This window comes from Spermophilus citellus (assembly GCF_964194105.1).
Source record: "Spermophilus citellus genome assembly, chromosome: 2".
Classification (NCBI taxonomy): domain Eukaryota; kingdom Metazoa; phylum Chordata; class Mammalia; order Rodentia; family Sciuridae; genus Spermophilus; species Spermophilus citellus.
The window spans coordinates 254,382,881-254,399,570 of NC_138183.1; the positions used below are offsets into that span (position 1 = coordinate 254,382,881).

General features: G+C 65.9%; 1 protein-coding gene across 2 annotated transcripts in view; it reads right to left on the bottom strand.

Moving 5' to 3' along the window:
* SHANK2 (SH3 and multiple ankyrin repeat domains 2) overlaps positions 1–16,690 on the bottom strand; it is a 415,901-nt gene that overhangs the window by 194,856 nt on the left and 204,355 nt on the right. For both annotated transcript variants that reach the window (XM_081260598.1, XM_081260599.1), the window contains 3 exons: positions 16,038–16,356; positions 7,598–7,767; positions 1,892–2,005 (listed from right to left, as the gene is read on the bottom strand). In XM_081260598.1, the coding sequence (XP_081116724.1) occupies positions 1,892–2,005; positions 7,598–7,767; positions 16,038–16,356 (603 nt within the window). The remainder of the gene's footprint in view (positions 1–1,891; positions 2,006–7,597; positions 7,768–16,037; positions 16,357–16,690) is intronic.

The window sequence follows — 16,690 nt, forward strand, 5'->3', positions numbered from 1 at the left end:
CCCACTGCCAGTCGGGATCCGATGATCTGCCTCTCCAAGTGGCCAGCTGGGACAGCATGAGGGGTCGGAGCCGGCCTCTGCCAGGCAAAGAATGCTGGTCCCTTAAGGACAAGTCCTGCCCTGGTGTGCCAGCCTGTGTGCTGCCCTGTCCCCACCCCACAGTACACAAGCAGCCAACCCCGGGCCCTGGCTCAGGATGAGCCCCAGCCCCAGGCTCCACCCCACCAGGCCAGGAACAGCCACAGGCTCCCACCTGGGGACACGGCCACCCAGAGAGTCCAGGTCCAGGTGGTGGGAAGGCCCAGCAGTGACTGGGGAGGTGGCAGTCCCCTGCCCTTTCCTGCCCACTCACCAGAGGCCAGTAATCTCCAGAGGATGGTGAGAGTGGGAGGCCCAGGACCCCTCTGCGTGGCCCTCCAGGGCTGCCCGCCCAGGGGTGGCACAGCCAGCGACACCCAGCGGCACACCAGCGTCTTTCCAGGAAAAGCACAGAAGGGTGGCCCAGGGTGGCCGAGGTCCTCGAGGACAGACAGGCTGTGAGCCCGCTGCGGGGTGGGACAGAGCAGGGGTAAGAGGTGGGGCAGGGGAGAACCAGGGGAGGACCGCACTGGCCAGGAGGTGCAGCTGGCTCTGGGGCTCAGCGTGTCCATCAATGTGTCCAGCAAAACCTGCGGCTGCTGCCTGCTGGCCACCAACCCCTGGCCACCCTCCCAGCAGAGCATGCTCCAGCTCTCTCTTCTAAGGTCCGGTTGGCCGTGTCTCGCCCTGACCCCCACAGCCTGGTCTTGGGTGTGCAATGAGCAGCCTCCTCGGGGCTCAGCACAGAGCGAAGCCTGCAGCCCCGTGGGCCAGAGCGGGCCCGGCACAGAGGGAAGTGTCCACTGGGCCCTGCGAGGGGTCGCGGAAGGGCCTCGGCAGCCAGGGCAAGACGGTGAGCCGGGAGGTCGGGGCAGGGCCGGCACGAGGGAGCGTGGAGAGGGCTCCTGATGAGGCCAACTTCCTGCTGGACGAAAGGCCCTGTGTGCTGCCCTGTCCCCACCCACAATAAACACCGACCAAGCAGCCAACCCCGGGCCCCGGGACACAACCAGGGACCCCGTCAGACAGACACGCTGCACTCGTGGCCCTAAGCAGGGACCCAATAGAAAACTAAACGGACGCGTGGACAGAGGGGACACCAGTCAACAACAGTGAGGAGACCGGGGACGGGGAGGAAAAGGAGAGGAGGACGCTCAGAGACCACAGAAGGGACAGGCCAACCACCAGACCCCCAGCTGCGGCCCTTGCTCTGAAGTCTGCCTCTGTCACTTTTGCAGTGGACCTGCTGCTGCTGGCCACTCTGTCCATTCTTTGCTGGGCAGAGACTGCGAACCCAGCACCCTGCAGTGACCACGCAGGCCCTGGGCCTGGGGAGGGCGGACTCCCCTCTGGGCCCCAGGAGCCGGGCAGTAGGCACATCTGAGAGCTCATGGCCACAGGGCCCAGCCCAGCAGGCCAGTGACCTCTGAGGGCCTGTGGCCCCCCTTCCCCTGCCCTCCCACGGGGGTCTCCTGACCCCGCCCATGGCCATGCCCGGCCCTTACGCCTTCAGAACAGATCTACGGGTTCCTGAGCCACGGCCGCCCGCGTGTGAGCAGCTCCAACATCCGCGCTGGGTGGGGGGAAGGCACGCGCCCACAAACTTCCTGTCCCAGGACACGCGCCTGAGCCGCCCGGCGCTGGGCACTCGTGCCACCTTGCAGGAGTTCCTGGCTTGGGCGAAGCCCACCAAACAGAACCAGCCAAGTGCGTCCAGGATCCAGAGGAGTCCCCCGTAGACCCCACCACAGCCGACCCGCTGCGCGTGGCAGGGAGCGGTGATGGTGACCGGAGACCGCGGCCGAGGGCTTACCTGCCTGGCCCTCCCTGGGCTTGCACTGCACCTCCTCCACGCACTCGGCCGGGAACCACCCGATGTGGCCGCGGGCGCTGCCTTCCCAGAAGCCACCTTCGCCGATGCTCAGAACTAGGGGACAAGGAGGGAGAGAGTTAGCCAGAGGACATGGGGTGACCCACCAGGGACTTCTCCCCTGAGGACGCCAGGCTGGGCACCGAGGTACGGAGGGAGCCGGGAGGAGGCCCCACGGCCTGGCTCAGCGTCTCCAAGAGCAGGACAGAATCCACAGTAGGAGGGGACAGGGCTGTGTGACGATCATGAGTGCCACCCCAAACCCACAAGGACAGGCCGGGTGGAAAGGCCCACTGGGCCAGCACTGTCCCTGGGGTCCCGGCCTGCCACCAGGGAGCCCATCCATTAGCTGCTGCGGGTGAGCGTGGGAGTCTCTTTCTGACTTTGCAGGAAAACCCCCACCTTTAGAGAGAAGGCAAGGAGCCACACAGTGACGTGTCCTTGGGGCCCACTGCACAGCTGGACAGACACAGCCGTCCCTGTCTCCAGGACGGTGAACTCTCAGTGCAGGGTCCGACACTTCCACCCTGGGTGGGGTGCCAGGCACACAGTAGGTCCCCGGGCTGAAGGGATGAGGGTATTTGTCTTGAAGCCTCGCGGCTGAGCACAAGGGAGGGACACGGGTCCACAGATGCCGGGGACCAGGGGAGTCACGAGGACCCACGGCTCCCCACAGCCCCATTTGATGCTCTTCCAGGTGTAAGGGTGGACTCAGGTGGCACGTTGGGGAGGGACCCCTGCGCCCCCTCCCCTGCCCCACCCGGAACGCAGCTGCGCTGCAGGGCAGGGGTCTTCTCTGACACCACTCGGGGTGCGGAGCCCCGGCCTGCAGAGAGGGCTCGGGCAGCACAGGCCCTTCCTGCCGCCTCAGGTTAACCCACAGGCCAGATAAAGATCCATCGGGCCCCTGACTGTCGAAGGTCAACGGCACAGAAAACCCGGGCTTCGCAGGATCTTGCCTCGTCATCTGAAGAGTGACCCACATGGAACAGACCACACACAGCTGACCCACGCGGCCAGAGCCGCCAGCCCAGCTTCCTCCCAGGACCGGGCCAACCCCTTGGATTCCACGCGGCCCAGCTGCCCGACACTCGGCAGAGCCCCGCAGAGCCCCGGGCAGCAGGGAGGGAGCCAGGGCCTCACAGCCCAGGCCTGTGAGGAGCCCCTTTCATCCTGCTGCTGAGGGAGGGGCTGCGTAGGTCCAGCTGGGACCTTCCTGGATGGACAGCCCTGCTGGCTGCACTCACCCCGCCACACGTGGGCAGCTGCTTCACCTCTCTGTGCCTCCAGTTCCTCTTTGCCAGGGGGGATAAGACTCCTGAGCTACTGCACCGCTGTGGGTGCCAGGTGTGAGTGCCAGGTGTGAGTGCCAGGCACGGCCAGGACCCCGCTGCTGGCTCCCTGCATGCTGTCCTCTCTGGGTGGACAGTGCGTGGGACCTTGGAGTTTCTGGCAGCTGAGGGTCCTCTTTGGGAGAGGGCGTGGGGTGGGTGGAGGGCAGCCTCAGGTCCTGTCCCAGCTTCACCTGCTGCTAGCAGCCACCTGAGTCCTGCACCGGGTGTGGCCCCTGCAGGTTCTGCACTCCCCTGAGGTGGGGCTGTGGGGGGAGTTGGGTCCCTCACCAATCGGTGACTTAATTCTGTCCCTGTGAGGAGATGCAGAGGACAGAGGAGTCCTCTGTGGGGAACAAGGAAGGATGCTGGGCCAGGAGTCGGCGGGCCCTGGGGCCGTTCTCTCTGTGGGGAACACGGGAGCCAGGCCCACTGAGCTCCAGGATGCCACCTCGCGGTGGGATGGGCCAGGGTGGCTGTCCCCTGAGCCCTGGCTGCTGACGGCACTGCAGAGGAGCGGGGGCGGGGGCACTGACAGCACAGTGGTGAGGGGCCCATGTGTGGCACGAGAGCTCTGCCTCTGGGTGGGGCGTGTGCAGCAGGTCCAGGGCCCTGGGAGCCTGCGAGAGGGAGGACTGTCCACATACGCCTCTGTCCCCACAGACGATGCTGCAGGGCATCCGAGGAACGGATGGGGCACTGCTCGCTCTCTTCAGGGCCAGCATGCCCTGCTGCCACGCCCAGCACCCTGGTGGACCTCTCCCTCCAGGACCCTCCAGCCTCCCTGGGCAGCTGGAAACCAGACACTCCCTGTCTGACCAGCTGGGTGGCCGAGGGCAGGGAGCTCTCCACCTGCCACACTGGTGCCCGACGCCCTGTCCACTCCGTCTGGGGCAGAAACCAGCCAGGCCATGGAGGAGCGGGGAGGACCGGGGGCCACCTCCCACACTCTGCCCTGTCTCCTGTTGGAATGGACCCTGGGGACGCCGGGATTTCCACACAGGTGCACTTTGAATTTACCCAGGATGTGCAGGGCCCTGGGGTCACAAAGACGGTGCCAGGAGGGGGTGACACAGACGCTCTCTGCGGGGACATCTCTTACATGGCACACTCCTGTCCTGAGGCCTCTCCTCTTGCTCCACATGCTCCTGCCCCTGCCCCAGGCCCTGCCCAGCTATTCCAGGGGCTGCCCTTCAGCCTAAGCCCCAAGCTGGGCCCTGGCTCTCCCACCAGGCTCCACCCACATTTGCAGCTGTCCAGCAGGGGTCAGCTGCGCAGAATGACTGGCATGGACCCCCACAGACAGATCAGCAACCTGGGGACCAGAAACGTCACCAGCCTAGAAAGCAGTGTCGCACACCCGTCCCCACGTGGACCTCCTCACCATCGTGCCACATTTATGGAGGCCACTAAGGCCCAAGGGACATGGCTGGGCAGGGGTCACTGGGAAGGCCCTGCAGGCTCCTTGTAGTCCTGCTTGACCAGAAGCCCCATGAGCCTGGCTTGATGGGGGAGGGGTCCTCTGGAGTGAAGGCCCAGGGCTGTGGCAGGGGCTCAGCTGACCGCAGAGCCTGGGCTGAGGGGTGGACCAGGTGGTGAAGGGGGTCCCAGGTTGGGCAGTGTCCGTGGCAGAGGTGAGAGGCAGGCCACATGTGTGCATAGCCTCCAGCCTCCCTGACCTCCTGGGCAGTGGTGCCGCCCACGCGGCTGACGAGCTGGGCAAGCCGTGGTTTTCTGCAGGGTTATCCCTGGTGCTGACCGGATGACGGTGCTGGGAACCTGCCTGTCCCCACTGGTGGTGGCCACATCTGCTGTCACCTGAGTGGAGGGTGTGAGGGGCATGGGCAGGGGGGACAGGGAGGTCCTTGAGGCTGGGCTTCTCTAGCCCCTGTGTCCTGCCGGCTCTGCTGTGGTCAGAGGAGCTCACAGAAGCCTCGTGAGCAACAGCCCTGCCAGTGGACAGGTGTGGGGCCTCCCTTCTGTACCCGATGCCCCCCTGCAACCTGCGAAGCCTGGTCGTGAGAGGTCATAGAGGGCGGGTGCAGATGCGGACCCTGCGAGCTGACTCCCCACACGGTCCCTACCCAGTGGGATCACTAAAAGGGTCTAGTCCAGGGAAGCCCATGCCCCACTGCACGGGACCTGCACGGAGCTCTCCCCTGGACCTGCAGGAGCACGGAGCTCTCCCCTGGACCTGCAGGAGCACGGAGCTCTCCCCTGGACCTGCAGGAGCTCGGGGCTCTCCCCTGGACCTGCAGGAGCACGGAGCTCTCCCCTGGACCTGCAGGAGCACGGAGCTCTCCCCTGGACCTGCAGGAGCACGGAGCTCTCCCCTGGACCTGCAGGAGCTCGGGGCTCTCCCCTGGACCTGCAGGAGCACGGGGCTCTCCCCTGGACCTGCAGGAGCACGGGGCTCTCCCCTGGACCTGCAGGAGCACGGGGCTCTCCCCTGGACCTGCAGGAGCACGGGGCTCTCCCCTGGACCTGGAGGAGCTCGGGGCTCTCCCCTGGACCTGCAGGAGCACGGGGCTCTCCCCTGGACCTGCAGGAGCTCGGGGCTCTCCCCTGGACCTGCAGGAGCTCGGGGCTCTCCCCTGGACCTGCAGGAGCTCGGGGCTCTCCCCTGGACCTGCAGGAGCTCGGGGCTCTCCCCTGGACCTGGAGGAGCTCGGGGCTCTCCCCTGGACCTGGAGGAGCATGGAGCTCTCCCCTGGACCTGCAGGAGCTCGGGGCTCTCCCCTGGACCCGGAGGAGCTCGGGGCTCTCCCCTGGACCCGCAGGAGCTCGGGGCTCTCCCCTGGACCCGGAGGAGCTCGGGGCTCTCCCCTGGACCTGCAGGAGCTCGGGGCTCTCCCCTGGACCCGGAGGAGCTCGGGGCTCTCCCCTGGACCTGCAGGAGCTCGGGGCTCTCCCCTGGACCTGCAGGAGCACGGGGCTCTCCCCTGGACCTGCAGGAGCACGGGGCTCTCCCCTGGACCCGGAGGAGCTCGGGGCTCTCCCCTGGACCTGCAGGAGCTCGGGGCTCTCCCCTGGACCTGCAGGAGCACGGGGCTCTCCCCTGGACCTGCAGGAGCATGGGGCTCTCCCAGGGCAACTGCGGAAACAAGGGAAGACGCTCGTGGGATTGGAACAGCAGACTCTCCCCAGCTCAAGGACGTGGCTCCACAGGCTGATGGCCAGAAAGCAACGGAAAATTACTAGACACTTGAAGTAAGAGAAGGAACCATGTTCCCAAGGGGAGGAGAAGCTGCTGAGTCCAGACCCGACATGAACCTGATGTTGAGACCACCAGGTGGGGTTGGGGCAGTTAATGTGGCAATTACACCAACTGATAAAACAACACGTTTTCAATCAACAAAAAAATCCCACCAGAGTAACAGGAAGTCTTGGCAAATAAGAAAATAAGCATACAGATGGAAAACCCATGAACGTGCAATTTCTGAAATCATAAAATTCACACGAGGGACGTCAGAGGAGAGAGTGAACTTGGAAGAGGAAGGAATAGACTTGTCGGACGCTGTCAAGTGACCAGGCAGCTGTGACACTGGACCAGAGACAGAACGGGGCCCTGCCATCTCGAGACCCTGGCAGAAGCCCGGAGAAGTCAGAGAAAGGCACCAATGACCACCGCGGGCCAGGTGGCCCCGGCAGAGGGCAGGACTGGAGCTGGCCGACGGCACTGTCAGGAGCCCACTTTCAACCCATCCCCTGCGCTGCTGGAAGCCTGTCCAGGGCAGGGCCTGGGCATGCTGGGCACGCGTGGAGTCCCTCCATGCTCCACTCAGTGAGTTCCCCACGGCCCCCACCGCCCTTCTCTGGCTTCCTCGGGGCCTTGAGACCGGCTCTGATCATGCCACCGACGACCAACACGTGCCGTCTGTGCTCACCTCCCTGAAGGGCCTCCCAGATGACGGTGCCCGTGCAGGAGCATCGCTGGCTGCCCAGTGCCCTTGGAGACAGCCCACCTCCCCGCCCGGCACCCTCAGGGGGCTTTCCAGGCAGTCCCAGGATGCTGCTGAGAATCCCTCTGACCAGGTGGACCTCTTCCTTGGACTGCTGCAGACCCCAGGCCTCGGCTACAGCTGGACCGTCCAGCTGGATACTCAGGCCAGGGCCTGCCCAAGCCCACCTGCTCGGGGTCCTGGGGTTTTCTGGTGGGGGAGGCCCTGCCCCTCGCTGGCTCGCCCCTGCAGGTGTGGGTCTTCCCTCCAGCCCCGTTCCCCGCGCTGCCCCCCGGTCTCTGCTGCCACCCCAGCAGGTCCTCCAGGGGCTCAACGGAGGCTGAGGGGCGCTGGCTGGCCCTGCCCCAGACACTGACCTTTGACCCTGTCTCCACGGTGAAGGGGGATCTCGCCATCGACTTGGGGTTGGTATGGCTTCACGACGACGAAGAGTCTCCCAGGCACTGCGCTGTAGAGCTTCCGCTTGGGCCCCGGGTACTCGAAGGCCGACAGGGAGTCCTTGCTGGCACCAGGAGCGAAAGGCGGCCTGGAGGGAATAAGAAGGCAAGGGAGACGGGGTCAGAAAGCCACGCTCTGCCGCCACGCCAGGCTGCCAGCCACGCTCCACCCGCCACGCCAAGCTGCCAGCGTCACCTTGACCCTGCGAGGCTGCGGGCGACGGCGATGTGTATGGGCTGGGTGGCGAGTGTGAAGACCCCAGCTGACCCCGCAACTCTGTGGGCACATCGCAGGGCAGGAAAGGCAGGGCATCAAGGGGATTCACGCCCTCCCCGACCCCCACAGCGCACCCAGCGCCCGGTGGCAGCCTCCCAGGTGTCCCTTGACAGACACACTGTGGTCCTTCCACACGGGGAGCATTATTCAGAACTAAAGGGACACTCTGACCCGTGCTTCAACACGGATGGACCGAGGACACTGCTCAGCAGGAGAGGCCGGTCAGAGGCACTGCAGGGACCCCGGACAGGGCTGCCTGCTGTCACCAGGGCCACGCAGACAACACCGCACAGGGCGCCAGCAGCTGGGGAGTCACACTTGGTGGACAGAGCCACAGCCTGGGGAGGTGGGCGCACCCAGGAGGCCGAGTGGACGGTGCCCTGCAGGGTGAGCGCGCCCAGCGCCCTTGGACCGCGCACTTAAAAGCGATTAAGATGGCAAACCTGATGTTCTGGATATTTCCCCACAATTGATAAAAGACTCAGTTGGCGGCGGCAGTGAAGGGGAGCCCTGGGTCCCACTGTGCCCGTCTACGTGAGCGGCCGTCAGGGGACGAGGAACGCCCAGGACCTCTAGGAACAGCAGCTATGTCCAGCTCCCGGCCCGGCTCCCCCGAGGAACCCGGATCTTTACTTGCTTTGAGTCTCTGATTTCACAGAGCGATCGGGTGAGGCCAGCCTCCACCTAGAGGCCCCCAGCAGTGGCCAGAGATGGGCGGGCAGAGGCACGGGGCCGGGGCCACCTGCAGCGCAGCTCTTTATCTCATCTTGCTCCCTCGACAGGCTGTCAATGGGATCCACCTTCTTCACTTAATGTGAACCCCGTGTACCTCTCATCCTGTGCACACCCCAGAGTGCACCCTGAAATACGCGGCAGGGTCTGGTTTGTGCCTCTGGAACATCAGAGACGTGCCGCTGTGCTGCAGTTCGTCGTGGTCCCTGGTGGCTGCTCAGCGTCACGATTGTGGGATCCAGTCACGGGGACCCTGGCTGGTGTCTGGAGGAGCTCAATCTGCGTGTGCGTAATTGGGCTGTGGCCTTAGACCACCATTCATACCATAGCGAGGGGCGGAGGGGACTGGACGTAAGGTCCGCCTGCTCAGCCCCAAGGCCCAGATTTGTCCTTGACCCCACATGAAGCTTCGAGCACAGGAAACCCGGCCTCCCGTGGCCCAGGGGGCAGCCTAGAGGCTCACCTGGGTGCTGGGGACACTGGGCAGGTGCCCTGTGGCCTCCCCTGGGCTTTTCTCCCACTGAGTGACAGCTGCCGACCTGAGGGTTCAGAATCCTGCCACTGCCAAGCAGCCTTGGCGCCAGGTGGAGACGCAGGGTGGGGTGTGGCCTCAGTGTCACCTCCTCATTCAACCCCTGCTTGCTTGGTCAGGGGCCTCCACTGTGGGGCCCTGAGGAGGTCACTGTCCCCGAGCACCCCAAGGGCTGGGTGGCAGTGACCCATGAGGAGCCCTTGGCTGCACCACACCTGTCTGAAGGTGCAGCTGCGGCACCCCCAGGAGGTGCCCACAGGGCTGGGCAGGGTAGAGGCTGGCCCACCCGGCTGGGGCCACCCGCCAAAGTGGCCTTCATCCCCGGCGCCTGCTCCTCCCCGTGGTGATGGGACAAGGACAGAGCTCTCGCCTATGCCTCCAGGCCTTGCTCCTCCCCGGCCCTGCTCTCCCCGTGGCAGCCCCAGAGAGCAGCCTGGATGAGCATTGGCTGTCCCCTCAGTGTGGAGCATGGGGAGGCCAGGCCAGGGCACCCCGGGGTCCAGCCCACGCAGGGAGATGGGTCTGCAGCTCCCCAGCCCTAACTGCCCGCGCCTCCCTGTGTCCTGGACAAGAGCAGCAGCTGGAATTCCGGCCGTCTGAGGACCAAGTCCCTGGGCTCTGAGTCCGAGAGCTGGCACTGTGGAGTCGGGTGACTTGGATGAGGGAACTGGGCCACTTCCCAGCCACCCCGGGGAGTGGGGCGGCCTCCACACTGAACGTCTCCATTCACCCAGTCCTCACCCTGGGCCAGCTCACTGCTGGTGGGCTCAGCTGCAGGGTGGGACGGGCTCCCGGGCTCACAGGCAGGCAGAGAGCGGCACAGGCCAGAGGACAGAGGGTGCCCGAGGAGACCTGGAGGCTGGGCCAGCATGGAGGGGCAGGGCTGGTGGCAGATGGCCTGGCCCTGGGGCCTGCCAGTGCCTCCCAGGCTCCTCTCCTGCAGAGGAGGGACAGGAGGAGCTCGGGGACATGGCCAGTCACAGGCTCTGACACAAAGGGTGGTATGTCCAGCACGGAGGTCCCCGGCTGGGCTCAGCACCACTGGCTTCTCTGACGGCTGCAGTCCAGAAAGCTCAGAGCCCACCACCCCCGCCCCACGGCAGGCTTCCCTCCCTGGCCTCCTGGGCCAGGCGCTAGCTGGCCGCAGTGGAGCCTCTGTCCATGTGCCAGCCAGGGCCACCCCTGGCTCCAGGTGGGGAGGTGCGAGAGCCCCACCTGGGACAACAGGGGTTCACCAGCAGCCCCTCCCACGTCAGCCTCTCTACTTGGCTCACGGGGCCCCTCTCCACCTCCAGGTGGTGCATCCTCCACTCCCCGGGGAGGTCTGAACCGTGACCGTGTGACTCCACGGCCCCAGGTCCTCCAGGGTGTCAGCGCCGGGCACGGCACACCTCCCTCACATCTGCGGTGGCACGCACACCCTCGCTGCAGGCAGAAGGGGGCATAACTCAGGCTCAGGTGGCCACCTGTCAGAGAGCAGGGACCACAGACGGGGAGCCCAGAGCGCCACAGAATGCTCAAGGAGCAAAGGTGTGGACTGTCATCCGTAGGTGCCCAGCGAGCGCCTGCTCCCCAGGTGTGCCCTCCACCTCCCTCGCCTGCTGGCCAGGCCTGATCCTGGGGCACCTTGCCCATTGCTCTGCCTAGCCTCCCCAGTGAGGTGCCACTGTACCCTGGCGGCAGGTGACACACAGGGTGGCAGCAGGGCCTGTGCCCCGCTTTCTGGGTCAGGACTGGGCTGAGCGGGGAGCACAGTGACCACCCTCATGGAGGAAATCTGGTCCCTATTCCACTGAGAGTGGGCTGGAGTGTCCACGTCCCCACCTCCCCAGGGAAGCAGAGAGAGGGCAGGTGGGTGGGCACAGAGCAGAGCCACAGGGCACCCTGGCCATCTTCACATCCACGCACCTGTCAAGATGGGGCTCTGTCCCTGGGGAGGGGTGCACAGGTCCCCAGGACCCTCCAGACCTGCTCCCACCCGCACAGGAAGCAGGAAGAGTCCCTGATGCCGGAAGACCATGGCTACAGCTCAGGGGTTTGGCGGCCTCCGAGTGCCCTGTCCCTTACTGGGAAGTGCCATCTGGGGAGAATGTCCCTCCCCGGCACTGAGTGGGAAACTGGCCTCTGCTGGGGGCAGGAGGGCCAGGGGTGCTGCTGTCCCTTCCTCAGGACCATCTTCCCCTTTAGTCCTGAACCCCCAGAGGTGGACAGGGCTTGGGGAGGCCCATGGCTCCCAGCAGACACAGCCAGCAGGTGGCCAGCAAAACCAAGCTCTGCCTGCTGGCCTCATCCCAAGCCTTTGCTCCCTGCTGAGCCGAACCACCTGGGAGCAGATGTTTGATGAGAGGGTGGCCAGAGTGTCCCCTGGGTGGGTGAGGACACAGCGGCCCTGGGGACCTGCTGCCCAGTCTCTGAAGAAAGACATGGAACCCCTATGCTGCAGGTGACCCTGGCCACCCACCCTTGGTGACGGGGTGGGTGGACCCAGGTGTCTCCCAGGGGTTCTCAGGACTGTGGCCCAGTTGTGCCCCTGGGCACCAGTAGAGGGCGCCGCCTTGGGCTGGGTGAGTGCAGAGCCTGCGCCTGAGCAGGGCAGGCACGGTGCCCCTGGCACAGTGATTTCCATCCCTCTGCACCGTGTCTGCGAGGACAGGGACACACAGGGACTGAGGCGAGGGAGACGGACGGTCAGGGAAGGTGAGCGGGAGACGCAGGCGGAGCTGAGGACCAGGACAGGTGCAGGTGTCCCTCCCCCTCCTCCTTCTCCATGATGCCCAGCCACAGGCTCTGGGCTGGCCTGGCAGCAGGGGGCCCTCAGCTCCCAGCAGGCCTGGGTGACCACAGGGCCTGGACCTCAGGCCCCCGGAGCCCCTCCTGTTAGGACATGGTCAGGACAGCCCCAAGGGCTTCGTGAGGCCCCTGTCCTGCTTCCCTTCTCTGCAGGAGGTCAGCTCCTCCCTGGGGTGGGGGCTCCTGCCCAGCACAGGCCCTGGGTGGGAGGGAGCAGGCCACTGGTGCCAGCAGGAGTCCAGGTGGGAGCCCTCACCCCCTCACCAGGGCTGCCCTGAGGCTTGGCCTGAGGCTGGCTCTGGTCCCCCTCAGGCGCCCCTCAGCTGCCCGCTGTCTCTGTGTCTGGCGGCCAGGCCAGCAAGCTCAGTCCCGGGGAGCCGGGTGGCGCCTCCCCTTGGCTGTGAGCACACAGGGGACAGGTGGTGTGGGCTGCAGGGCCTGGGCAGGCCCCCCTCCTTGCTCAGGATGCCGCCTCCCCACCAGCCTGGCCATCTCCGCTTCTCTTGCCTCTTGGCCCCAGCCAGGGCTGCCCACCCCCACGGGACACTGGATGGGGCCCAGGAGCTCCAGCGGCCAAGGACTCTTTCCAGCTGCCCACCCTGCAGGCTCAGCAGAGCGGCCATGGGACTTAACTGCGACCAGATCCAGGCTGCAGCATGTGACTGGTATGCAACCCCATGACCACCCCCCCCACGCACAGGAGGTGGCACCAGGAGGCCACTGTCTCCAGGAACACTGAGGCACAGAGGCGGGTGACCTGCCCAAGGTTGGGGAAGCGGGGCTGGTGCTGGGCCACCGAGGGAGGGACAGGGCTTCTCCAAGCAACAGGGGGTCGTAACCCCACCTCTTGGGCTCTGCTGGTGACCAGAACGGGCCCTGGAGCCCCAAGACCACCAGGAGGCCAGGGCCAGCAGGCCCCTTCCCATGTCCCATTCGGCCTGCCCCACTGGCCCTGGCTGCCCCAGGAGAGAGCTGGCGGGCCCATGGGGGACGGGGCCCTGTGCTAAGCTTCAAGGACAATGGAGGAGCAGAGGGGTCACTGGGCTGGGATACCAGGCCGGGTGTCCTCCCGTCACCTGGGCCAGACTATGCCCTTCCCCTGCCTGGGTAGAGGTCAGCCCCTTCCCCAGGCACAGACCCGGGAGCCTCACCCTGGCCAGGCTGCTCCAGCCACGAGGCCCCAGCTCCAGCTGGCTGGAGGGACATTCTGACCCCAGCCTGGTCAGTGCCCTGGCCCCACACCCTGATGTCCATGCCCAGATGTCTGCAGAATCATGCACCTGGCTGTCCCTGTGCCCAGGTGGCCTCAGGTTGCCACTCCATGGGTGAGTGAGAAGGGTGGCCAGCTGTCCTCTGCACGCCCTTGCTGTGCACAGACTCAGCCCCAGCACACGTGCCCAGCACAGGGCACAGGGCACAGGGCGGCACCCGCAGCCCCACCCCATCCTGCCTCCCCGGCCCCCTCCTGCCTGCCGGGCAGTGCCACTGAAAGGCCCTGGCAGGACAGGGGTTCAGGGAGGACGGGTGGACTGGTCGGTGCCCATGGCGGGGCTCCCTGGGAGCAGAGCTGCTGTCACCAACAAGGGGCTGGTCCTGGGCAGAGGGACAGGCCGACTCTGAGGGGGAGGACTGAGGAGGGGCCAGGCCAGGCAGGACTGGCAAGGACCTCCTGACTCAGGGCAGGCAGCAGGCCCATGGTTAGGGGACAGGCTGTCCCGCCCACGTCAGGGAAACATGGCGAGTCGGTCACTCTTCCAACAGCTGTGGTGACCGGGGGAAGGCCTGGCGGAGCCCTGGGCTTGCTGGACAGGATTCGGGCTCTTGGGCAGCGAGGATGGTGCACGTATAAGGCACGGCCCTTAGTGGCTCCCCAGGGGCCTTCCTTTAACCTGAGAACAACCTGAAGTCGGTCACTGTCTGATCCTCATTTCATAGTCCACAAAGACGAGGCACAGAGTAGGTAAGTAACAGCCTGCAGTCACACAGCAACTGAGGTGTGGGCCTAAAGAACATGTCCAGGAGTCCAGGCGCTGATCATGAGAGTCAGGCTGGCTGCTGAGGGCCACACATGTGCACACACACGCGCACAGAAGCAGCCGGACACACACATGCGGCCCTGTGTACACACAAGTGCATCACAATACACACCAGGACACATTTCACAAGCAAATAGGTTCGTACACATAGATGCACACACACACACACAGGGCACATTGCACAAGCAAATAGGCACACACACACAGATGCACACACACGCACAGGGAGCACCCTACACGCACACACACAGGGCACACGAACACGCAACCCACATGTGCACACGCACAGACACGCGTGCACGCCCCTCCTCCCGGCGCTCCTGTGTGGCGTGTCCAACACCCCTGCCCCATGCCTTCCCCACCTGCTAGGCCTCAGGGGGGAGGGGCCGTCTCTAAACTGCAGTCCTACTCCAGCCGGGTGGCTGGACCGGGGTCTCGGGGGACCCTCTATTTAGCTCTCAACTGTTCTTAGCACCTGGACTCCCCCCGGGGGCTGCTCAGAGCCAGAATCTAGACCAGCAGCAGGAACAGGCACGTGCTTCAGCTCTGCTGGGCGGGGCGGCCGGGCTGGAAGCTCAGGGCCTGCTGGACAGACGGCTAGGAGCTCAGGGCCTGCTGGACAGATGGATGGGCTAGGAGCTCAGGCCTGCTGGACAGATGGGCTAGGAGGTCAGGGCCTACTGGGTGGACAGGTGAGAGGCTGGGCCCTGAGGGGAGACGTGTGTTCCATCCCCACAGCAGTGTGCCCAGCTCCTAGACCCCAGCCCCGGCCTGAGGTCAGCCAGGACAATAGCTCCCTCCTGGACTGGACCACAGGGCACTGTCCCCTCCCCATCACACCCTGCTGCAGGCTGGGCGCTGTGTGGCTCAGGACTGGCCCAAGGGCAGGACCTCGTCCAGAAAGACTTGGTGTGGTCAGAATGGGGAACCCAGGCAGCAGTGGAGGCCGGGGAGGAGCCAGGGAGGGGCTACGGGTGGCCTCAGGCCCCAAGCACCAAGTGCTAGACCAAACATCAGCAGGGAAACCCAGGCCCAGGGGCCCACGCCCATGTGAACTCCACATCACCAGGCCCTGACCCCGGGACCTGGTCTGGCCCCGCGCTGGCTGTGTGGCCCCGGGACCTGGTCTGGCCCCGCGCTGGCTGTGTGGCCCCGGGACCTGGTCTGGCCCCGCTCTGGCTGTGTGACTCAGGCTGAAGCAGGAGTGGGGTCCCCGTGCGGGCTGTGGGTCTCAGCAAGCACTAGCTGGTGTTGAAAGTGATGGTGACCGACACTGCTGTCCCTTGGAGTCCCCAAACATCAAACCCAGTCCTTGAGGCCCCAACAGTGAGTGGAACCTAAAGCCCCTTCCTTGCCTAGGAGTCTTGGAAGGGGGGGTGACGAGGCCGACTGTGCCCAGGGCTTGGTGCTGGGCACCAGTGCAGCTCCCTGGATGTCCAGGGGCAAGAGAGTACGGGGTCCCTTTGGCCTAGAGCTGGCCTGTCCTGAGGCTCCTGCCACCTAGACTGCCTCCGAGACTGACCAAGGGGCTCCGTGAGCCCCTGCTGTACTGGGCAGTCACACCTCATGGCTAAGACCATTCCTGCAGCCTCTGAGCCTTGGTCTGGCCTGTGCCGGGGCTCCGCTGCCACTCTGCGGGGCGTCGCGAGGACAGGTGCGCTGGGCTGACAGACCTCACGGAGGGGTCGCCGGGCGCGGTCCCACTTGCTGCCCCCTGCCCTCCTGCTGTCTCATTTGGAGACCAAGATGTGGGTGTGCCAGGGCAGGAAAGGAGGCCCGGGCTGGCACCCCCTGAACTGGCTCCTCCCAAGAGCCTCCCAGCTGTCCTAGGCCTGCAGAGCTGCCCACTGGGCATGAGGCTCAGGAGGGCACACCAGCCCAGAGGCCCCTGCGAGCAGCAGCCAGGCTCCCTGGCTCCAGCCCTGGGCGGTGGAAGCACGAGGCCCCTCAGCGCGAGGTCCCCTCCCGAGGCCTGGCCCTGCTGCTCCTTACCCCACGTGCCAGTGTGGCTGCGGCCTCTTGCCGTCCTCGCCGGCACCGCCCAGCCTGTTGAGTGACGGGGAGCGGCTGCGGGGCCCGGGGGTGTAGCTGGCCACGCTCTTCGCCACACCGTCCGGCTTGCTGGGCATCTGCTGCAGCAGCTGGGGCGAGAGGCTGCGGTGGGCAGTGGCCGTGGGGCACACGGCCCAGTCGGGTGCGCTGGCATGGAGGTTGTTGTCGCTGTTGGAACGCAGCAGGACCCGGGGGGCGGCCAGCGTGTTGGGGAGCCGCCGCCTGCGGTTGGAGTAGGCCGGGGCCTCCCGGAAGGGCACTGGGCGGGAGAGAGTGAAAAGAGATGGGTGAGTGCGTCCAGGGGGTGACCCAGAGGCCAGGCTCATGCATCCCAGCCCCCAGGCGACCTGAGGGCGAGGGGCCGAGCTCTCTGCGGGGCTCCAGCTGGGCTCCCAGAGGCCAGGACTCCCCCCGACATGGAGGCAGGGGTGCAGACGGCAGAGGGGGCCCCCCTGCCCCGAGGCTCCAGCCCAGGCCCAGATGGAAGGGACCGGGGTCCCAGCTTCCATCGCCAGCGCCCATCCCTTCCACAGCCTGGGAAGAGGCAGCTGGCTCAGACACACGTGGGACAGAGCCCCGTCCAACAGGCAGCT